General features: G+C 37.3%; 3 protein-coding genes across 3 annotated transcripts; 2 read left to right on the top strand and 1 right to left on the bottom strand.

Annotated features, from left to right (window-relative positions):
- Nucleotides 1-4,503: 4,503 nt before the first annotated feature.
- Nucleotides 4,504-5,717, top strand: LOC130733770 (F-box/kelch-repeat protein At3g23880-like). Its single transcript, XM_057586029.1, has 2 exons — nucleotides 4,504-5,601; nucleotides 5,700-5,717. Exons 1-2 carry the CDS (start codon nucleotides 4,504-4,506, stop codon nucleotides 5,715-5,717), a joined length of 1,116 nt encoding a protein of 371 aa, XP_057442012.1.
- A 9,354-nt stretch (nucleotides 5,718-15,071) lies between these two features.
- LOC130734505 (triose phosphate/phosphate translocator, non-green plastid, chloroplastic-like) lies at nucleotides 15,072-19,339 on the bottom strand. The gene is made up of 9 exons (XM_057586954.1): nucleotides 18,771-19,339; nucleotides 18,367-18,489; nucleotides 18,122-18,274; nucleotides 17,282-17,367; nucleotides 17,078-17,162; nucleotides 16,861-16,980; nucleotides 16,685-16,753; nucleotides 15,592-15,721; nucleotides 15,072-15,465 (listed from the first exon to the last, which is right to left on the bottom strand). Exons 1-9 carry the CDS (start codon nucleotides 19,146-19,148, stop codon nucleotides 15,395-15,397), a joined length of 1,215 nt encoding a protein of 404 aa, XP_057442937.1. The 5' UTR covers nucleotides 19,149-19,339; the 3' UTR covers nucleotides 15,072-15,394.
- A 1,560-nt stretch (nucleotides 19,340-20,899) lies between these two features.
- Nucleotides 20,900-22,231, top strand: LOC130733752 (uncharacterized). Its single transcript, XM_057586015.1, has one exon. The coding sequence runs from the start codon at nucleotides 20,900-20,902 to the stop codon at nucleotides 22,229-22,231; it is 1,332 nt and encodes a 443-aa protein (XP_057441998.1).
- Nucleotides 22,232-23,964: the final 1,733 nt, after the last annotated feature.

The following is a 23,964-nucleotide window of genomic DNA, read 5'->3' as shown; positions in this document are numbered from 1 at the left end:
TCTTTAGTAGCATGTGATTAGTTTCCCCTTACAAATAGATCTGATTGGTTATGGAAACCACCAGAAGGCCATAGCCAAAAAGTGGCTTCAATTCATTCTTTGGCTTTCATATCTGTCTGCAAATTTGATTGCTATCTTTGCACTATCTTAGCTAGATTGATGTTGCACATATTGCTATTATGTTTGGTGGTCTTTAGTTTATCCTACTCTAACATGTCTACCAATCTCACTTCATGAGTTCTTGATTTTCTGTTACTTAGAATGCAGATACGGCTGGAAGCTGCTGATTTTGAAGCAAGTTTCATTTGAATTAGCATGAGTTCATATTAATTCATGTTAAAGTTGGACAACAATCAGGAATAGCACCTAGGATTACTGCTGATTTGGAAGCAAGTTTCATTTGATTTTTTAATTAGAAATAAATATTTTAATGATTTAAATTCAAAATGTGATACTTTCTTACTTTATGAAGTGCTTTTTTATGCCAGAGAACAGACTCTGGTTGCAGTGAAAACAAAATTTGCATATGATGTTAGGTACTGTGTGGAATTTGTGAGTGTGTTTGTGGATAATTTATAAGAAAAACGGTGGTGATAGTGAGGTAGAGAAATCTGAGAGAGATTTTGATGTAAATGAAGATTTTTCTTTCTTATGAGATTGGACTTTTAACACTTATCCACACCATTCAAAATTTCCATTACTATTATTTTCGACACTTATGTCACTGACAAATAATAATTAGGTTCTGATGTAATGTATATTCTTTGTAATGGAGAATTAAGTAGTTGTTTTTAAGAGTCTTTTATATATAATTCAGATGCAAACAGTATGCACTCAGCTATCACTTGAGCACTAGAGCAAGTAAAGGGAGCATACTACGACTGCTTTACTATTCTGAATTTTTTTATCGCAGAAATGCTCCGGTAAGTACAACAAGCTCAAAAGCAGAATAGCATGATGAAACTACTAGATATTATTAATGAAGCAAACATTTCAGTTCCTAACTGTCAAGACCTTCGCTAGAAATTTGTTCTAAAGTACGCCCATTAGTACTACTATAAGAGCAAAGCAACATGCTTCTTATATTGGGAGATAGACAAAAGCAGAGGTTGCCTTAGTAAGCTTTCTCACCTGTATCAACAGAAAAAGCAACTGAAACTGGATCGATGAAAGTTGGAATGGCAAGGTTTACTCTTAAAGTCTTCGGCAGAAGGAGGATACAAGAGATCGACCTTGAACCAAGTAAGGTATGGTGGGTGTCATCATCTTCATCGATATTACGTACCAGATAGACTTGAGAAAAGACTTTCAGACATCCTGAGAGTAAGGAGAAGCTGGATCTAAATGTATTAGAAAGAGCCTAAAATCTTTTATATATAGGAAGAATATTTTACATGAAAATACTTCTACATAAAAATAAATGTTAATAAGATTTCATCGGAATTTTTTTTTTTGTTACAAGAAAAACATAATATAATATAGTTTGATGTTAATTTTTTACTACATAATAATATAGTCCACTTTAATTTTTTTGTACAAATTATTATAGAGTTAAATTCTCCTACGGGAAGAAATATATTTTAACAAGAAAGTACCTTCATTAAGTATTAATTAATGGATCAAATACAATAACAAATTTCGCGGTACATTCTTTTTTTTCTAAGATTAAAATGTGTTCTGAATGCTTTATTGGTGATTCTTCATATCTATAATTTGTGTTATTGTCTTTAGGCTCATGAAGAATGTGAAACGACTTCATGTTGATATGGGTCAAACTTAGTTTATTTTATTGTGTAAAAAATGAACTCGCATAATCACGTACATAAAGAATCTTTTCTCTTTTTTTCATTGTAGATTAAATCAACTATTGTTTATTAGCCATCATTAAACCACATCCCCTAATATGTTTTGCATAATTTGAGATTTGGTTAACCAATTTTTTTATTAGTTATTCAATTGTACGAAGTTCAATCTATGCAACAAGGGTTTTAATTTAAGACTTTTTGTCCACTTTGCTCATCATTTCATACTCTTCTATTTCATCAGTTGTTTATTATATTTTTAATGATCAAGGTATTAATTGACCTATCAAATATAATAGATGTATTCCCCGTGCAACGCGCGGGTAAAAAACACTAGTTATTGTTTAAATTATTAAAAATACACTTAAGTTATAGAAAAAATGATTTTTTTTTAACTCCTACAAATTTTCATTTTACATATAAAATGTTCCTCCCCGTGAGATCTCGTAAATCTAATTTGTTAGCACTAATAAATTTAGGTCATAATTTTATAGTACATATGTATTAATATTTTTTATTCCTCGTACTTTTCTTACTATCCAATTATTATAGTTATAAACATATATAAATATACACTCTTAAAATTTTGAAAACAATACTAAAATTAATTATATTAAATTTTTCTATTAAAATAATACCAATCAATTAGTTTAGAATATAATGATTGTATAAAAAAGTATAATGATACTCTTTATATAAAATAAAATCTCACGTAGGTAGCATTATAGTAGTTTAAAATTAAAACATATCAATTGAAAATTATACGTAAATACAAACAATAGCCGCTTTTAGGTTTTAGAAAGATAAGCAGTAGAAAATTGTGTGCATCTCCAGAACAAATATTTCTAGTGTTTTTACGGTGAAATTTGCTCTTGTGTTTGAGGCATGGATCAATACCTTGGCTTATTTCTAGCTTTTTTCCCCGTAGGAGCTTTTTCTGTTAATTTTACATTAATTTTCATGTAAAATGTTCATCCCGTGGGAACTCTTGACCCTATAGTTTAACTTAAACAAAAATACACTATATATATATATTAATGTTTTCTAATCTCCGCACGACACATTTTAATCATCAAATTATCATGCCTTTATATTTATTTATTTTTAAAATTTTCAAAAAGTTATGAAAAAAGTAATGACATCATATTGATTTTTTATTTACCACTCATAGGAATTAGATTTCCACCTATAAGTTCAAACAATCGACACTTTTTATCTATGTGTTGCACGAAGAACTTTCTCTTGTGCTTAAGACATGTTCAATACCATACTTTAGCAATATTTTCAGATACTAAAAGACATACTTAATGAGAGATATATAATGGTACATAATGTGTTCTCTAATTTGATTTCTCTCTATTTATAACTCATCTTGTTCTAGTACTAAGTAACTACTATAATAACATCTAACTAACTTAGCAGTCCCTGATTAATTTCCCCTTCTGTTACATCCTTACATGAGTTTGAAAATTTAAGTAAACACATTTCTCTTAGGTGATAAATGGAAACAATATAGAAACAACCGCAGTCCGCAGCTAATGACAAACTCTGCCAAATTCACCTAGCAACCATCAAATCTCTGCGTGTCCAAGGTAGCTCTGTGGACCCTCAACACCAGATCAGCTCCCTTTTCCTGGAATTAATATTTAATAAAAATAAGACAAATTAATTAAAACTCATAAAATCCTGAATTAATTAAAAATCCGAAAAGTCAATAAAAATACCATAAAAATTAATTAATACTCTAAAAGTACCTGAGAATGACACGTGAAATTTTTTTTGTGAGAATGACACGTCACTAAGAATTAATCTGGTGCTGACACGTCATGCTAGAAGTTGTTCTTTTATAATATATATATATATATATATATATATATATATATATATATATAAATTGATATTGATTGGACACTTAGGAAATCTCTCTTTGTTTTTACTATTTTAGTGTGTATTTGCTCTTCGTCTAATTTTCCTCTTGTAAAAAAATGTACATTGGACATTTAAAATAAATTTTTAAATCAATAATATATAGTAAAATTTTATAATTTAAATCAAATATTATTTCATTTTAATTGTTAATAACCTTTTTTTTGGAAAGAATTGTTAATAACCGGTTTGTATAATTTTTTATTTTCGGTTACAAAGGAAAATGACGGTTTATATGATTTAACAATACATGTTCGTTAAAAAAACAATACAAGTAAATTAAATCCTAATTAGAGAGTTTAATTTTTAAGCCCTGATGGTGTAAAGTTCTTTTACAACATCAACCAATCAGATTCTAAAGATGTGATAAAAAATTTCTTTTATTTAATTTTATTAATTGACGTAGCATATCATTAAAATCTGATTGGTTGACGGTGTAAAAAAACTTTACACCGTCGGTGCATCATCCTTTTTCTCTTAGAAGAAGGTATATATTTGATTTGGCATGATATATCATGCAATATCAAATTGATATGATTCACCTTAAAAAAATAGTTGAACTGATTCAAATTAATAATAAATATCATTTAGATATTTTCAATTTTTTTAGGGGAAATATCATTAAGATATTTTCCTTTTTTGAATTAATATCATTTAGATATATTATAAGAGGAATGAGTTAAACCGTAAAACCTAGGCATCCTTGCTTATAGTCTAGGTTTCAAATTGCATTCAGAAATTGCAATTGTGGCCGCTACTGTATCGTAACAAGACCATGTTGACCTGGGTTCAAATCTTGACAAGGGATGGAGGAACAGAAGACCTACTAAAGGTAAAACCACGACCACCACCACTCCCTGTTCCAGATGCAAAGTCTCCACCACAGATTTTTGTTCCTGACGAACTCATCTGGGAAATCTTGTTGTTGCTCCCCGTGAAATCTCTCATACGATTCAAGTGCGTATGCAAGTCTTGGAAGCTTATCATCTCCGATCACCAATTCGTGAAATCGCACCTTGGTCGATCTTCAGCTAACACCACAAACTTCGCACACATCAAATTACTGTCCGAGACCAGGGTCTACTACTCTAAACACGGCTACAAATTACATGTATCGCATTATTCTGTTTCTTTGTTGTTCTCACCTCAGTACCCAAAGGGTCATCTCTTCCACCCAATTGCGACGGATTTCGATTTGCTTGGTGTCTGCAACGGCTTGGTCTCTTTTACCAATTCCATATATAAATCGCCATGGGCTTGTTATGTATGTTTCTGGAACCCAGCCATTAGGTTATGGTCTAAAATGTCACTACCTTTGCCATTGCCCATACAGCAACTCCCGAGTAATAGCATTTTTGGGTTTGGATATGATCGTGTGAGTGACACTTATAAGGTGGTGACGGGCTTTTACTATAACAATGATAGCCAAGTAGGCATGCAAAGTGTGGTAAATGTTTACGACATGAGGGATAGTTGTTGGAGAAGTATTCAATCTTTCCCTCATATGCCATGTAGATTATATCATTCAAGTAAAGGAGTTTATGTAAATAACAAACTTAACTGGATGTTAGAATTAAACACTGAGTTGTTTGTCATTGTTTCTCTGGATTTGGCGACTGAAGAGCAGTTACAAATATCTCTACCTTATTTTCCTCCAGACGCGAACGATGAAGACCTCCTTCTTGGGTCTACGAAGGATTCATTGTGTGTTTTGCACAAAGTGGACCATACAAGGTTTGCGATTTGGCAAATGAAGGAGTTTGGAGCTCACGAGTCTTGGATTCAGCTATTCAACTTTGATTTTGAAGAACATCTTAACCTCGTCTCTCTTCCATTTCATCTTAATGGGTTCATCTTGTCCGAAAGTCATGAGGTATTGTTGATGTCACCCCGTCAGCAAGTTCTATATAACCGGAGAGAAAATACATTCAAATTTAATGATTCACTTGACTATGGTTTTACTTACTGTAGTGTCCAAAATTATGTTGAAAGCTTGATTTCACTTTGTTGAAATTAAGTTTTTTTTTTAGGTAAGCCAAAATTGATATATAAGGGAGTACTATGGGTACTCCAACCATTTACAAAAAGGATAGAAGTTAGTAAAGCACCAACTACTAAATAAATCAGCAAGAGGAGAAAGCTCACGCTGGAGCAAACCAAAATCCGACACAAAAGATACTAACAGAAGTTCCCCACTAGATAAGTAAACAAATTGAAAAGTCCCAATGGTAGTCCTTATGTTAATAGCTCCACGGAATCTGCAATAGGAATAGCCAGGAAGATACAGGAGCGAAAGTAAGGATAGCTTTGCTGCATAGCTTTTGTGTAAGATAGTGCATCCAGATAGATAATATATAACTCAGAATATGTCTCACTGATTTACAGGGCAGCAATAAGAAGAGCTGGTTGCACTTGCCATTCATAGAGTGAGCAATGGAAATCCTTTTTCCTTCCTCTGAGCCAGCTCCATGATCTAAATTGGATCCCATCCAGCACCTTATCAATGTCCAATTGATCATTCCTGAAGATGCTACCATTCCTGAGGTTCCATAATGCCCAAATTATCGCAGTCCAGACCACCCAAGCACATTGTTTTTGTGAATTAGACCTCCATGGATAAATATGCTGCAGGAAATGTTCTTTCCCATCCTTTGGAAGAACCGTATAAAATCCAAACCACTTATAACAGGCCATCCAAACATTCCATGATAGAGGGCAAGAGAAGAGGAGATGAGATGAGGTTTCCTCTTGTGACACACAAAATGGACAACGTAAGTCAGATTGTGAGGGAATCGCTTGTCTCTTCCTCAGATTGTCTCGTGTTTGGATTCTGTCATGGAACATCTTCCATGTGAAGGCTAAAACATTTGAGGGGGAGGGAACATACCATAAGCTCTTAAAAACATCACCACCAGTATTGGTACTCAGAGCAAGCAAACTGGCATAGGCAGAGTGAACCGTATAGGTTCCCTCTGGGTTGGGAAGCCAGATCCATTTATCTGAAGTGTTCGCGGATGGGACAAATACTTGCAGAATATTCAATAGTTGATTGAAAAGCTCCACCTCAAAGTCTCTTAAGGCTCTTCTCCAAGTAAAGTGCCAGCTCCAAGTTCCAATTTGCCAAGATCCCATCTCTTTGATGGAGTGCTCCTTTTGTGTTGACAGAGAATACAGCCTTGGAAATCTTTCACTCAGTTTCAGATTATTAAGCCACACATCCGACCAAAAGAAAGTGTCATCACCTTGTTCTACTTTCCTACGCAATTGATCCTCAAACCACGAATCATTCCCTTGTGGGAAGCACATGATTTTCAGATCTTGCCACCACGAAGAAGCTTTAGATACATTTGGGCCCTTATACTTTGCACAAAGTACCTTATGCCACAAGCTGTCTTTCTCAGTCAAATACCTCCATCTCCATTTTCCTAATAGTGCTTTATTGAATCGTCCCCAATCCTTGATTCCCAAGCCTCCCTCTTCCTTAGATTTGCAAAATTTTTCCCAACTTATCCAAGCTATTTTATTGTTATCTTCTCCTCCACCCCACAGAAATCTTCTCAAGATTTTATGACAAGTGTTAATTACAATCACCGGTGCCTTAAAGAATGATAGGAAAAATAATGGGAGTGATGATAGAACACTCTTTATCAGACAAATCCTTCCTCCAAAAGATAGCACTTTGTTCTTCCAAGAAGCTAATCTCTTCTTTATCCTTGATATCACCGGATCCCAAAAAGCCACCCTTCTTGGATTTCCTCCAACCGGTAACCCAAGGTATTTAAAGGGAAGGCCCTCGATCCTACAATGTAGTGTATTAGCAAAGCCTCTCAGAATCTGATTCCCAACTGCAATCCCAATCAATTTGCTCTTAAAAAAATTGACCTTCAGACCAGAAGCCAATTCAAAGCATCTTAAAACACATTTTAAGGTTAGAATATTATGTGGTGTTGCATCCCCAATAAAGAGTGTGTCATCTGCAAACTGTACCATTGAGACCTCCACTTCTTGATTCATACCCAACCTGAATCCTGTGAATTTATTGAGGTGAACCGCCCTCTTGAGAAGGCCATTTAAGCCTTCCGCAACCAATAGAAAGAGAAAAGGTGCTAACGGATCTCCTTGTCGTAATCCCTTCCACATTTTGAATTCCGGTCCAGGGCTACCATTAACCAAAACAGAGACTGAATTGGATTCCAAGCAACCTCTTATCCAGTTGATCCACCGGCTACAAAAATTCATCCTTTGTAACATATAGAAGAGAAAATCCCATCGTACTGAGTCATACGCCTTCTCATAGTCCACCTTGAAAATAACTGTTGGTTTTCTTTTCTTCTTTGCTTCATCAACAACTTCATTGACAATCAAAACATTGTCCAACATATTCCTCCCTCCAAGGAAAGCAAATTGATTCAAATCAATCAACTTAGGCAGCACTAATTTCAATCTTTTTGATAGAATCTTGGAGACAATTTTATAGATGCTTCCCACAAGAGAGATTGGTCTAAACTCATTGAGATCCACAGGAGATTCCGTCTTTGGAACCAAAGCTATGAATGAAGCATTGCTCCCTTTTGGCCATGCACCTCTAAGATAGAAATCATCTAGTACCTTTTTCAGATCCAATTTCAATAGATGCCAAAAGGATTTAATAAACTTGAAGTTGTATCCATCCGGTCCAGGGCTTTTGTCTCCATCACAATCCCAAACTGCTTCCTTAATTTCCTCCATATCAAATGGTGTCGTAAGGAGTGCATTATCATCTTGAGATAATTGATTAAAGTGGATACCATCCAGCTTTGGGGGCCTCTCATTGTCCTTGCCAAACTTCCTCTCAAAGAACTCTTTCACTTTTAACTTTATTGATGTCGGGTCTTCTTGCCAAGCTCCTTCCACGTTAAGTCCCACAATAGCATTTTTTCTCCTTTTCCATCTTATCAGGGAGTGAAAGTATTTAGAGTTGGAATCTCCTTCCTTGATCCATCTTGTTCTAGCCTTTTGGTGTAAGAGAGACTCGTTAAGTCTAGCAATCTTCCAAAACTCGGATTGGGTAGCTCTCTTTTCTAATCTTTCCTCCTCCGATAATCCCTCCTCATCCGCTTTTCTATCAAGATCCTCAAGCTTGCGGGCTAATGTATTCCTTTGTTGGTTTAGATCACCAAAGACTTCGGTGTTCCAAATCTTCAGCCGAGTTTTGAGGGCCTTTAATTTTTCCTTGAGAACAAATGCTCCCCACCCTTGAATTTGTAGCTCATTCCACTCCCTCTCAACATAAGCTTTAAATCTTGGGTCTTGTAGCCAACCATTGAGAGTTCGGAAAGGTTTGGGGCCCCAATCATGAGTAGAGATCTTAAGAATTAGCGGGCAATGGTCGGAGATATCTCTACTCATGACTTGTAAAAAACAGTTTGGCCAAGTCTCTAACCACTCCATCGACACAAGCGCTCTATCAAACCTACTCACCGCAAGTCCATTCGGTCGAAACCATGTGAACCTTTTCCCTACCAAAGGTAAATCCAATAGTTCCATGTTATTGATGAAGCTATTGAATTCCATTGTATCTCTACGGTAAGCATCTGAATCAGCTGCACTGCCTCGTCTCTCCTCAGAGGAACGGACAGAATTAAAGTCCCCCAATATGCACCACCGGTAAGTTGGAAAGCTGGTCTTTAGAGTAACAAGTTCTTCCCATTGTTGAATCTTCTCATGCATAGTACAGGAGCCATAGAAGTTGGTAAAAATACAAGGCAAACCATCTTCCCCCCACTCTCCTCGTAAGCAAATAAATCCCCTGCCTATATGCTCCTGAATCAGTTTGAAGGTGCTTCTGTCCCACACACAAAGCAAGCCACCACCTCTGTTAATTGCTGGTAAAAAGGTCCATTCAAATAAATCATCCCCCCAAAGTGATTTGCACAACCTCACATCAATGGTCTCCAACTTGGTTTCTTGGAAGCAGGCGAAATTCACCTCTTCCTTAATAATCAGCTCACGGATAATTCTCCACTTAACACTATTCCCCAAACCTCTGATATTGTAGGTAAGTATCCTCATGGATTATATGCCTCTTCCCCTCTTTGGCTTGTATTAGCTGCCAGGTTCTCCACATCCCTTTGTTCCATAGCCTGAATTCTATCAATCAAAGATTCCTCATTCCCTTGGTATGTGACACCAAGTTCTTTCCCCAGTCCCCTACTATTTTATACTTCGTTTTCTTATGAAATATATATAGAATAATTTTTATAATATCTTCATCACAGTTTAGAATAATTATTGGATGACTGATGATATATTTTAGATTTTATTTAATTCCTTTTTTATATTGGTTTGATTTCTTCCATGATTTAATTGAGATTTTAATTTTACTAGCTAGCTAATATTGAAAGTCTACCATTAGTATAAATAATGATAAGATATTGGTTTCTGTATCCATTTTCCTCTTTTTAATTTTTTGGATTTTTATCACTCGAATGTTAACTTAATTGGCAATAATTGAGGCACATGCAGGTGAGGGATCGATCCTGCAAAGGATATAACCTCCCTCCATCTAATTTTTTTTTTGAACAATCCCTCCATCTAAAAATTGAATGAACTTGTTTTGGTTCTATGATTGATAGATTATGTGGTGTGGAAATGATTTTTCATTTTTTCTGGGATGGAATTAAATACTAAATGCTTTTGTACTCCAAAGCTTCCTTGCATACTCAAATCGCATGAAAGCGAAGACCAAGTGTTGTGAGTGGTTTTTCACAAATGCATCTGTTGTAGTAACTTGGTAAACTATGGTCTGAAATCACAATAATGGAAAGTTAAAATGAACATAAATTGGTAATAGTTCCAATTCAGAAGAAACAAGTTTAACAAGAAATTATACTGGTAAGAGGCTCAGCAGCATCAAACCTAAAGAGAGCCTGAGCTTCAGCATGTGCAAAGCACTGATGCAGGTTGGTGGATTGTTCTTTTTCTTCAAATTTATTTATGGTTTTCTCTTTATAATATACACGGAAGGTAAAAACGGGTTGGTGGATTTAAATGGCCCGTTTGGTGGACATGATAAGCAGACATGATAAGATATCAATAATCCTATCTTGCTGTAATATGTTGTATGTTGTTTGTTGCGCCAGCATAATAGAATAACAATATCCTGTCCCTTATCTTATCCTGTCTATTATGTGTAAAAGTTATCTTGAGGGGGGAGTTAGGATAGAAATTATCCTGATAGGATAGGATATCAGTTTATGAATATTATGAATTTTGTATTTTAAAGGAAAATTTGATACATTTTTCATGAGTACTTTGGAAATTGTCTTTTTTGGTCCCTGAATGTGTTACCGTCGGTCAAGTTGGTCCTTTGTTGTGTTTTCCGTTCATCCCTTAGACGGAAAAGGCCAAATGGCACCGTTTTTTACACGTTGGCATCCTACGTGGCTCCTTCTTCATTTTCCCTTAGAAACTTCACTGTCAAACTAGTCCCCACCTTCAGTCCCATTCTCCAGAACAAACACAAAAAGCAACCCCTTCAACCACCATCACTGCCCCTACATCAGCCTTAGCACTTCCTCAAAGGAGAGAAAAAGCCAAAGAGAAGGAGGTTCTTGTAGTGGCGCGAGTTTGACGGTGAGGGCCAAGGAGGATGCTGAGTTTGACGGCGGTGCACGTGCCATGCCAGTGTAGGTAGACCGAGGAACGCTAGGGTTTGGAAATGGGGAAAACCTGAAATTGATGAAAATAGTTCCCCCTTTCCAAGTTCTAACTTAGAGTGAGGAAATGGAAGAATGTAGTAGTGTTACTGTGATGAGATTATTTGATTCAGTTTGGAGAGTAAGCCTATTTGGTGAGGTGGTCACGTAATTGAAAAAAGAGACATGTGGTTTCTGAGTGATTTCTATGTATAAAGCCAGGTATGAAGGAATTTAAATGTTACTTTGATGAGAGTATTTGATTCAGTTTGGAGTCTCATGTTTTGCTGGACTACTGTCATAATGTTTGGTATATTAAATCAAGGTCCTCATGCTGGGAGGAATATGCTACTACACTCGATGGGAGGGACTGGCGCAATAATTCCTATGCTATTGGATATCTTATTGGTAAAGTTGTAAGAATTGAGTTGGGAAGGTGATTTCAATCTCTACTGTATTTATACCTCTTTCTGGTTTGTAATTGGGATTGGTAGTCAAAAAGTTATTGGTCCATCTGTGTTAATCTTGTCCTGCAAAAAAGCTTGGTGGTTATGGCTATGGCGAAGAGTGAAGATTGCAATGTATGGTAAAGCTTGGTGGTTATCGTTTTGGTGAAGAGATGTAGATTGCATGCAAATCACATTGGGGAAGAAGATAAAGGGTCGACACATGTCCAAGGACTAGTTTGACAGTGAAGTTTCGAAGGGGAAATGAAGAAGGAGCCACGTAGGATGCCAACGTGTAAAAAACGCCATTTGGTCTTTTCCGTCGCAGGAACGAACAGAAAACACAACCAATAGAGCTGTCAATACGGGCCAGCCCGGCCCATATGGGTCAGCCCGTATGGGTTAGGTTGAAAACGGGTTGGGTTGTGTCAACCCGGGTCTTAACAAGCCAGGAAAATATGAACCCAACCCGGCTCGCTACGAGCTCGCGGGTTGGCGGGCTGGCTCGCGGGTTGAGTGAAATAAATATAAAAAATTGAGAAATTGGATTAGAAAATGTTTAAAATGCTATAAAAAAAATTTCAAAAAAAATATTTATAGAAATTGGTATCAACTCATAAAAAAGAGGTTTATCAACGCAATTATTTTTATCTCACATTTGCAATATAGAAAAAGAATTTAGTTTACAGGATATAAGAACACAATTATTTTACTGTCACATTTAAAATGAGATAAAAAAATATAATAACAATAAATAAAACATAAAAATTGACTCAAAATAAAAGAAATTAAAATTTATATTTTTCTATCTAAAATTAATCCATAAAACTAACCTGGAATTAAAGAGAAATAAAATAAATTTTTTAATAAAAAATAACTCTAACTCGACGGGTTGGCTCGCTTGACCCGCGGGTTGGCCCGTCTAACCCGCGGGTTAAACGAGCCGGGTTGCCCTAACCCAAGTTCTTTTTGAGCTGGAATTTAACCAATCCAACCCGGCTCATTTAGCCAACCCGTCGAGCTGGCCCGCGGGTTGGAACCCATATTGACATCTCTAACAACCAAGGACCAACTTGACCGACGGTAACACATTCAGGGACCAAAAAAGACCATTTTCAAAGTATGAGGACTGGACTGCCATAAGTGAACACATTCAGCGACCAAAATGACCATTTACTCAATTTTCGTTGGTTCTATCGAATCTTATCAATATCATATTCACCTCAAACGCAGGATAGGATAAGAGTCTATCCTGCTCTTATCATATCATGTCCTTATCCAATTAATATCCTCCTCTTATCCTATCCTGACCACCAAACGAGCCCGAAACTCATCCTCGCCCTTTAGGATAAGCTTTATACATGATCAATTGGGTAGGGTAGAATAAATGACGGGATTTTATTGGGTTCTCAATAAGAAGGTTTTACACATGACCGGATAAGTACCATGCATAACATGTTAAAATAAAGAGTAAATTAGACTCCACTACCTTCAACTTTACCCATATGACCACTTTCAAAAAAAAAATTTCATATGACACTAAACTTCATTCTTCTCCAAAATCTAAACTTCATTCATCTCTTTTAACATTTGCGGTGGAATATCAATATCGACACAAAATCTTGGCCAATGAATAATAGTGATAGAATAAGTGACAAATTTTATACAGCAATGTTTTTTGTCGCAAATATCATCACTAACTTAAATCCATTTATTTTAGCAACGAAGTTTGGAGATGAAAACTTAATTCTTCGTTAATGTTGATCTTTTACCACTAAAGTTGTCAATTTGTAAATCAGCGACTATTTTTATGACGGGAAAAATTCTTTTATAAAATTTGTCACTAATTACGTCTCTGTTATTCATGAACAATTTTAGCCATGAATTTTGCGACGGATTCTAATATTCTATCGAAAAAGTTGAAAGGGAAGGGGGAGTTTAAATTTTGAAGAAGAATGAAGTTTAGTGTCGTACGAGCAAAGTTGAAGGTAGTAGACTGTAATTTTATTCTAAAATGAACTTGTACTCAACTTGAGTATCACCAAGTTTTGTGATGTTATACTCAATTGGTTCTTAATGTTTCGATGTACTTAACTTCATATTTAGCCCCCTTTAATTTTTCTTCTACTGCAAGTCATTTCTTCTTCTACAAGGCACAACTTGGTATCATTTCTTCTTCTACAAGCCACAACTTGGTATGTGTGCATTCAAATAAGGATAATTATCTTCAAGAGCTAATTTAGCATTTTAAGAGAAAAGACTTACGAAATCATTATCATCAAATATAGTGAACCCAATCTCTAGAATTGCTTCTATATCTCTTCATCTTTCCAGTTGCTATTTGCTTATTTCTTCATCCTCCACTATGTTCTTTATTGTATTTTGATAATTGAACTTGTAATTAATCGATAGCAAGGTAGTAACAACTCAGATCGATACTTTTTATTACTACAACATTACTGTGCAATGGCGGTCGTGTCAATGACTAAGACAATCACAATCAAGATTTGAAAATACTGCATGGAAGCCGGTTTGATCAATTAAGATGAAAAGGGAATATTTGTTAGGTTTCTCCTTATTTCAGAGTTCCCTAGAAGTCCCACATCTAGTAGAGAAAAATATTTTGTTATATGACTTTCTTATAAATGATGATGATTTATCCGGACTTTCTTATAAATAAAGTTAAAGTCCACAGTGGGTGGTAAGAAAACCTTTGTTATCCAAATCTGTTATAATCAGAGTTGAGGATTGAGAGCCAAATGCATCCAGAGAAATCCTCTTTAATATATATAGAGAGAGAGAGAAAAAGATCCTCTCGAAGAATAAGGAGAAGACAAGGTCTTCATATATTTTAAGATTGCAGATTCAAGCTTTGGACTCGAATACTCCAAATATAGGTTAGTTTCAAACTATCAGGTTAGCTTGAAATGTTAATTTTACGCGCACATCTTGAGGTATTTGTAGAACATCTAAAAGTTTGTTGTATTAGTCATATCTAACTTTATAGTGGAAGATTGTTACTAGCTTGGTCGCGTAGTTTTACTTTTACTTCACATTGAGAAGATTGTAACAATCTCCCACTATAAAGTAGTGCCAGTATCTTAAACAAAGTTCAAGATAACCAGGACTCAGATGTAGCCACATTTGCAATTTATGCACAGGTCAGTCTGTGAAAATATTGCGTCAGTGACGTTACTTTGATAGATTACCCACACCAAAACTTGCACAGAATTTGCATTTACCAATTCAATAGCTGAATACATATATGTTTATAAGCATAGTGGTACATTAACACACCTTGATGTGGTGTTTAAGCAAAATTCGAGTGGATAAATTTTTGATTGAACAGAACCACAGGCAATCAAAAAGACATGATAAAAAAATTCCACAAAGTAACTTTAAAGCAAAAAAAAAACTAAAGAAAGCATGGCACACGGCCAGAAAAAGTAATCCTCATCATATTCCCTATCTAACCTACAAAGAAATTCAGAATTGCAGCTATTTAGCTTTTGTGATGCAACTAGAAATTTTTTACCAAGCAAAATTAAGCTGTCTTTGGTTTAATTCGCTTCACCCTTGAATAGAGGAAAACACCGGTAAGAGCTAAAGCAGTCCCTGAATAAAAAAACAAAACAATAGCAACAATTTCACCCATCAGTGTGAATATGGGATGGTTTTGAAAAATTTAAAGAAAATATCTTCAATTTTCTTGCAGTTGAAACCAGAAAGAAGCAAATTTACCCATGGCATTCACAGGAGAGACAGGTGTCTGGAAGAAGATAACAGAGCTCACAATGACCACAACCCGCTTCACACAATTGCCCACCGAGTGGGTTACAGGTGATACCCTCTGCAATATCATATAAGAAACCTGCAAGCCCATTTACAGAAAATCATTGCTATATCATAGAGTATAGAACCTTTGGCAGTTATTGACAGAAGGGAACCATGCTAAAATTATAGTGTGCGTAATACTTTGTATGCGGCCCTAATAATTTTGTAGCAACAATTAGACTCCCTATTCATCAATTTGCTCTCTCTTTCATTCATTTATCTCTTTAATGATGGTCACATGTCAAAAAGCTCCAACTATCCAACTACTGGTTTTCATGTCGGCATTTTGCTCTGGTTGGATACAAAGGCATAGATTTTAGCACAAGTCTGATGATAAACCAGTAATCTTTTCCATTATAATGGTCAAGAGCATATAAGAAAACACTGCTGTGATAATGCAAAATCGTTTTAACAGTGATTGAAGCCCACCACACTAGCAATCATACTGTCGACAAGACTGTCAGAGCATGTAGAACGCCAAAACCCTTCTGGAGTGACATAACATAGATTGTACAAACTTTGATTCCACTAAGTAACTATTATTTATGTTTAATCTAGTATAAAAAAATAAAATGCCAAAGAATTATAAGAAACACTCTTAAATAGCCAACAAACTTGTAGCTCAACTGTCACTAGCCCCAATATCTCTGAATGGGTGTGAGGATGATTTTGACTGTTCAATCTTCCATTAGACCACCAATCAATCCCCCTACCTAACCAGGTTCTAACAACTTGAATACATCCCCCCAAAAAATAATGAAATAAATAAAGGGGGACAATTGTGCATGAGAAATGTACAACCACACTCACACCTAACACACTTCAATGTGATGGTTTAATTTTTGAAAAGTCAACACATTTTAAAATAAGTGAGAAATATGTTGACTATTTTGTAAATAGACCAATCATAAGAAGTGAGAGAGAGAGAGTGTGTGTGTGTGCGTGTTCAAAAGACTGTGTTGCTAGCACTCCTAATTATGCATAGCAGAAGAAAACTCACTTGCTGATATGCATGGAAACAGAGTGCAGCTAGAAGAGATCTGATGTACAGTTGTCTGACGTTTACCCCCTGTCATGCATTAACATATTAGCAAATAGCAACTTAAACATAAGTAGATCTTTTTACTATGCCTAATATAACAGCAATCCTATCAACTAAACCATCAAGATACTTACAGCAGCCTGCAGTGCAGCAGGGGTAAATTTAACACCCTCCATGAAGACAGCCACGGGTGCTAACAAGAAGAATGACATTACTGTTATTATAGAGAAGAGAGTGATGTTGTCCATAGAATCCTGAGAAGAACAAAAAATTAGTTATTGGTGAAATGCAAAAATAATATCAAAATGCAATATACCCAAAACATTTGGAAGTCTTCAAAGATCATATTACCTCTTTCTTAACCATGGCCTTTTTGCTAAGAACATTACGAGATTGATTGGTCACATTGGAAGCCATTGCACTCCAAAATCCAGCCCTGTATAATATTCCACCAAAGCATGTTAGAATTAGCATGACCAAACCTTTTCTTTTCAAATCAAGCTACATTCCCTCTCCTCTTCCTCTAGAAGGGATAAAACACAGAGCAGATCTTACCAATTAAAAGAGGCCTCAGTAAGAGATGCCAGCGCAACTCCACCAACTATAGGCAAGAGGGAACCAACCACCCACGGCGTAGGTTTCTAAAGAATGTGAAACAAGGGATTAAGATTTGAGAACATTAATTCACAATGTGTTAAATGGTTATTTATTTTTTTCTCACCAGTTACAATACATTTTACATGGTAATCACAGACAACTATTCAAGAAATATGCCAGTACAGTACTTATCAAATTAGACAAACTACAAGAAGTTATTCTAGTATCGATAGACACCACCAATGAATAGCTCAAGGCACAAAAATAATACTCCCTCCGGTCCTTTTTATAAGAAACACTTTGGAGATTTTTCTTGGTCCTTTTTATAAGAAACACTCTTATAAAATTAAGTCAAATAATCAATACCAATGCAAAGGGACTTATTCCCAATACAAAAATATGGAGGGAAATTGCAAGCACCCAATAGGTATGATCAACATTTATGGTAATTAGCATGATTGTTCTTGTAAAAAGGAAAAAACATCATTGGAATTAAGCATAGTAGTTAATTTTATAAAAAATATTAGTTTCCTTGGTTTGTGTGATTTTGTCCAAGTTTTTCTTATAAAAAGGACCGGAGGGAAATTACAAGAACATCAAAACTTGTACTAAAGTTAATTTTGTCGGTCTTTGTACTAAAGTTAATTTAATAATATCGTGAACTTTTTATTCGTTATGCTATACACACCAACAACTTGTAAGAATTATTCCAGGTATAAGTAATCACAACAAATCTACTTTAGGTAAATCAAAAGCAGCAATGCCAGATTTCAGTGCCGAAATAAACAGTATTCTAACCTCTCCAAGGAACATGGCAGAAAGGATCACAGAAAAGAAAGGCTCCATGGCTTTGATCGTGTGAGTGAATGACACAGCAACCTTTCCAAGACTCATATTAGTGAAAAGGTTCCCTAAAGTATGCACCAGGGCCAATGGCAATATTGCTGCAAGCTGCCAAAACAAAACACACAGTCACACACACATCACCAACAGCACATAACAGAATCGTGTATCATTAATCGAGCAAAGTCACAACAAAATACCTGGGCACCACTGAGCTTTGGCCTCTTATAGAGGTTTAAACCCCACATCACCGATACAAGGACAGTCCCAACAGCAAATTGAACCGCAGTAATGGTTACCGGGTAATGGAACGCCTTCAAAACCTGCATTCGAAAACAAACACGGACCGATAACCGCACCAGGTTAAAACTCCACACTCAAATCCTCACAAGGCATTGCCAATTTCTTACATCATTTTTCACAAACAAGCATAACATGATTGAACAAATTAACACTCAAATTACACAACATAAACGAGCAACATAAAAACGTTACATGATTCGAAAGATTAACAGCTAAAATCGACACTGAGAACATAAATTACATGATCGAAAAGATTAATAGAAATAAAATAGATCTCGCGAGAAGCAACATAAATTACTACCTGTTTGTTGTAGATGTTGAAGTAGATGTTGAAGAGGTACCAGAGGCCAAACAAGGAACCAAGCTGGAGAGTTTTCATCAAGGACGAAGAAGGTTCAGCGGAGCCGGCGCTGTCAGGGACGGAGGAAGCGGCTTTAGGCGGCGATGAATCAGAGGCGAGAGGTCTGAACTTGAAGGGAGAGGAATTCGCAAGGTGCCAGGATCGGCGAGGAAAGGAGGATGAGGAAGAAGAAGAGGCGCCATTTGGATTTGCGCCGCCGTCGGTGAGTTTGGAAGAGAGGCGGACGGAGAAGGAAGGTCGCCGGAGGTGGTTGGTGCGGTGGAGGTTGCGGTGGGGGAGGGAGGGGGAGAAGGTGGAGAACGCCGCCGCGGTTTGCATTTTCGGGATCTGAAGGAGAGTGAAATGGAGAGGAGAGAGCACGATTGTGTCGTGTGTGTGTGTGGGGGGTCCTTTATGGGGAGAATGAATTGGAAATGGATCCCTCGGAGTATCCGCCACCAGCAAGGTTTGGGTTGGTGAGGGAGTTGGTGAATAAATAGGTAATTTGTTGTTCTTGACACTATCACTAAACACTGTTTGTGTGGAGTGCGCGAGAGAAAGGTGCTTTCAAATGGAAGATACTTTATTCAACAAAACTAAAGTTTTTTCATTTTTTAAGAAAAAAACAAGGGAATATACTCATGTGAGATGCACACAACAACAACACACCTAAGCATGAAACCAAAATATTGGAAAAAGGTGAGTTTAAAAAATAGTTTAATTAAATGTATTTTTTAGTGCTTATATTACATAATTAGACAATCATGTTCAAGACATGAACAGTACATCACTAGTGTAAGGTTAATTCTTTCGTCGTAGGTGAGGATGGTCTTGACCTCCTCATCTGTTTCGATGGAGGATGGATTCCCCGTTGCTGATCTGTTTTCGGAAACCTGGTCTTCAAGCTGTGGTTTTGGGGGTTTTTCGGAAGTAGAACACAGGGTTGGGGTTTCTTCGATAGACGGCGAGAACTTCTTCCTTCCCAAGATCCCTTTGATGTTGCGGGTGTGGAGGAAGGGCCTTAGAGAGCTTCTAAGGGGGTCGTGCGTCGGGGGAGAGGCCGACCAAAGAAACTTTCTTCAAGAGGTAAGCAGAAGAAGGTTGTGGGAGCTTGTACTGATTTGGACTCGGGGACCCCGGTGCCTGAGGTTCTTGCTTTGGAGTCGTCGCTAATTCTTCCTGAGGCATTGGGGTCAGTTGGTGTTATGACGAGAGCTAGGAGGGATTTTATAATTGCCAAACAGGTTGGAGTTGTTTTCAATGGGAACGATTATGAAGTCATTCAGAGCTATGTTGATCATCTCATAGCTAACCATCCGAGGTTATATGGAGGTTCTTAGTGGTCTTGGTGCTTTGTTTTGGGTGCTTGGTTCTTTGGTTTGATCCTGCTTGCGGGATCGAGTGTTTTTTTCCTAGGTCTTTTATTTGTTTTTGGGCTTTGGTGTTGTTTAGGGTGATTTTTGCTTGGGCTGTTAGGTTTGTTCTCTTTTGTCTGTTTGGATATTTTTGTCTTGGTCTTTTTGATGATTTGCCTTTTTTTCTGAAGCAGATCAGTTGCATTTGGCTTTCCTATTCGAGAGGCATTCTCTCATATCTTGATTTATTAATATATATTTTCACTTTCTGAAAAGAAAAAAAACATACTCGAATTTCAAGACCTTGCTCAAGGGGGAATGATTAAGCATGTATTACTTGAACCAACAATTACTTGGGTTCAAGAGGGAAATAAATTTAAAATAACATATAAGTATGTATACGCATTTACTCACAAATAAATATTGTCACCAAAAAGATCTACCACATATTGTAGATAGTTGAGCTCCTTAAGCATCTAGTTCACGGTTCGATCATTGAGCGGTTTGTATGGAGAAAGATTTGTTGGGAGATGTTTACTTACTCAATGTGATCTCCGATACTCAAAGTGATTAGTCTTATGGTTGCTTACTGTGGGGATACCATGGAAACAAAAAAAAATGTTGTCAATTTATAAAAATAAATGAAAAAAAATTTATAAGTAAATTATGAATTTAATCAAACGCTTGCATAAGTATTTTTCATTCACATTGCGCAAAAATCAAATGTTAAACTAGATGGAGGTTGAGAGCGAGGGTAGTGGTGCGCAGCAACAGCGTGCTCCACCGGCCGGTAAGCCACCGGAAAACTTGGGCAGGAAACCGACTTTCAAAGAGAAAGTGCTTGGAGCGAGGAAAGCAAGCGAGACTGAGGAGTTTGTAAACTTAGTCACGAAGGGTGTCATGAAGATGGATTATGCAGAGAACAATACGTCCTTCCCCATGTTCTCTATAGAGCCTACCATGTATAGGGAAATTTGCAAGCCCTGGGAGGATTGCTTGGTGGTGAAGCTGTTGGGCAAGCATATAGGCTACGGAGCACTATGTGAGAAGCTCAAATCAATGTGGAAGCTGACCGGAGGTTATGAGATACGGGATGTCCATCATGGATATTTCTTGGTTAAATTCGACAAGGCTGAGGATAAGGCGAGGGCTATATCAGGGGCACCATGGCTCATCTATGACCACTACTTGGCGGTGAAGCCATGGACGCGGGATTTTGTGGCAGCAAACTCAAAGATAAGTACAACAAAGGTCTGGATTCGCATCCCAGGATTAGGGTTTCAGTTTTGTGATAAGAATATCTTGCTTACTTTAGCATCAGCCGTAGAAACTCCTATCAAGATTGATCTCAACACGAATGATATACAATGTGGCAAGTACGCTCGTATCTGTGTCGAGATTGATCTCACTAAACCTGTGCTAGGAGTGGTTGGCCTTGAAGGGACATGGTACCAGATAGAGTACGAGGGTTTACACCTCCTCTGCCACCAGTGCGGCTGCTATGGGCATTTGGCTCGCAATTGCACCATGCCTGTGTCGTCTGCAAAACCTGGGCCAGGTGGAGACCAGGCAGCCATGGTTGTGCCACAGAAGGCTTCTATTCCGGGAGGAGGGGAGTCGGGGATACCGGCGGCTGCGGGCCAGAACCTAGCGTTAGAAACCCTACCGCGTCCTGTGGACGTCGTGGGGCAGGGGGGCGTGAATCCAGCCGTAATTCCAGCACAACTGCCGAAACCGTTAATTAAATGCCCTGAATTAGCTCATGGGGAGTGGTTAGTCGTTGATAAACGAAAGAAGAAAGTCAAGGATAATTTGAATTTGAATTCAAATCAGAAGAAAAATGATGCAGTTAAGGAGCTTGTAACAGAGGTGGTTAATAAGGGAAATAAAAAGCCTTTATTGGAGGAGCAAAAGAAGGGAAACGGTAAAGGTAACAAATCAAAACCTGCTACCGTTCTAATGAAACAGTTGAAACATTCTACAACTGCACCCATGCAGTTTAAGGCACGAGCCATGGCCCCAGATGTTGGCCTAGATCACACCATGGCCCAACAAACCAAGAAATGAATGCGGAAGGAGGTTGCAATCATTGACGGGCCCATCAAGAATTTACCAACACCGTAGTTCAAGACAAATTTTGAGCAGCCATCGCCCATGGGAGGTACACCAATATTTACGGCAGAGGATGGGACCCAATCTACTATACCCTTGGTAGCTAAAGGAGGAAATAGATACCAAATATTTGCTCAAGCAGAGGACCAACAGTTAGTACAACCACACATGGAAGAAGTCATGGGAGAAAATGTACCTGTAAGATCAAGGTTTGATCAGTGGTTGCATCTCTATGTTTTGATGATTACAATTAAGGTTTGTGATGATGAACAATTGTGGTACCCTAACGTTTGTCTTTTTTAAGTTGTGACAAACAGGTTCTGAATCTGACCCAAGCCTATTCGTTCAGAAGAAGAAGAACCAAGGGTTACTAAAAAGAGAGCTCATTAACCTACCATGTTCGTTCTGAACAGTGGCAAATACTTCAGAAGCTCTGAAGATGGAAGCTCTCAAGAAGATCTGAAGAACTCAAGTCAGAAGTTCTGAAGACCAGATGTTCCAGTGGAACGGTCCAGAAGCAGAAGACTCAAGTTCTGAAGACTTGCAAGAAGTTGGTTCTGAAGACCCAGGCTATTCTAGCTCTGACGATCAGAAGTTCTGAGGAACTTGTTCAGAAGCAGAAGTTGCATGGTCAGAAGAATCCAAGCTTCAATCTGACGATGATCAGAAGCTTCACCAACGTTCATCTGAAGCTCCTTCATCACAAGTCAACTGGTGAAAGGACAGGTCGCTATCACAGTACAACGTCGTACAAGTCTCAGTCTGTCCGCCACCTACCTTGTACAGCCTAGCAGTCTGATATTACAGAATTGCCACTCCAACGGATAAAACCCTAGCAACGGCTACATCACAAGTCTTGGAGTATATAAAGGCTGAAGAAAGAAGAAAGAGGCCAAGAAACTTTGCTGAAAATATTCAACACAAACGAACCATTCTCTTAGCATTATTTCTTCACTGTTCTTAAACATCTGAGTTTACTATTCGCTTGTTAGAAGCACTCTTTGTAAACCCGAAACCTTTTACATCATATTGTAAAGTTCATCAAGAGACCAAGGTTGGTCGGATCTTGAGAAGAGTGAATCAAGGCTGATTCAATATTTAGCTAGTCTTAAGAGGATCGATAGATCAGCTTCTTAAGAGGATACTAGTGAGAAAATCAGTGTACTGTTAGTCACTTAGCAGGTTGCAAAGTGCAGTTGTAACACTCATTGATTTTAGTGGATTGCCTTCATCAGAAGAAGGAAGAAATCACCTTCACAGGTGGACTGGATTAGCTTGAGCTTTTATCTCAAGTGAACCAGGATAAAATACTCGTGTTCTTTACTTTCTATTATTCAGCACTTAGTTTTTATCTTTGAGTTTTGAAAAAGCCAAAAAGTATAACCGAGTACAAAAACTCTATTCAAACCCCCCCCCCCCCTTTCTAGTGTTTTTCGCACCTTCAATTGGCATCAGAGCTCCGGTTCTGATTTTAACACCTAATAGTGTTCAGTGATCCAGAACCTTGTGTGAAAAACAAGCAATGGCCCAAGCCAATACTTCCGCTGACAACAACAACAACAATCAACTCAGAGCACCAATCTTTGATGGTGAAAAGTTTGAGTACTGGAAAGATAGAATAGAATGTTATTTCCTTGGCACTGACCCAGATCTCTGGGATATGGTCATTGAAGGCTATACTGATCCAG

Source organism: Lotus japonicus, chromosome 1 (genome assembly GCF_012489685.1).
Source record: "Lotus japonicus ecotype B-129 chromosome 1, LjGifu_v1.2".
NCBI lineage: Eukaryota > Viridiplantae > Streptophyta > Magnoliopsida > Fabales > Fabaceae > Lotus > Lotus japonicus.
This window is presented reverse-complemented; position numbering and strand designations above follow the sequence as displayed.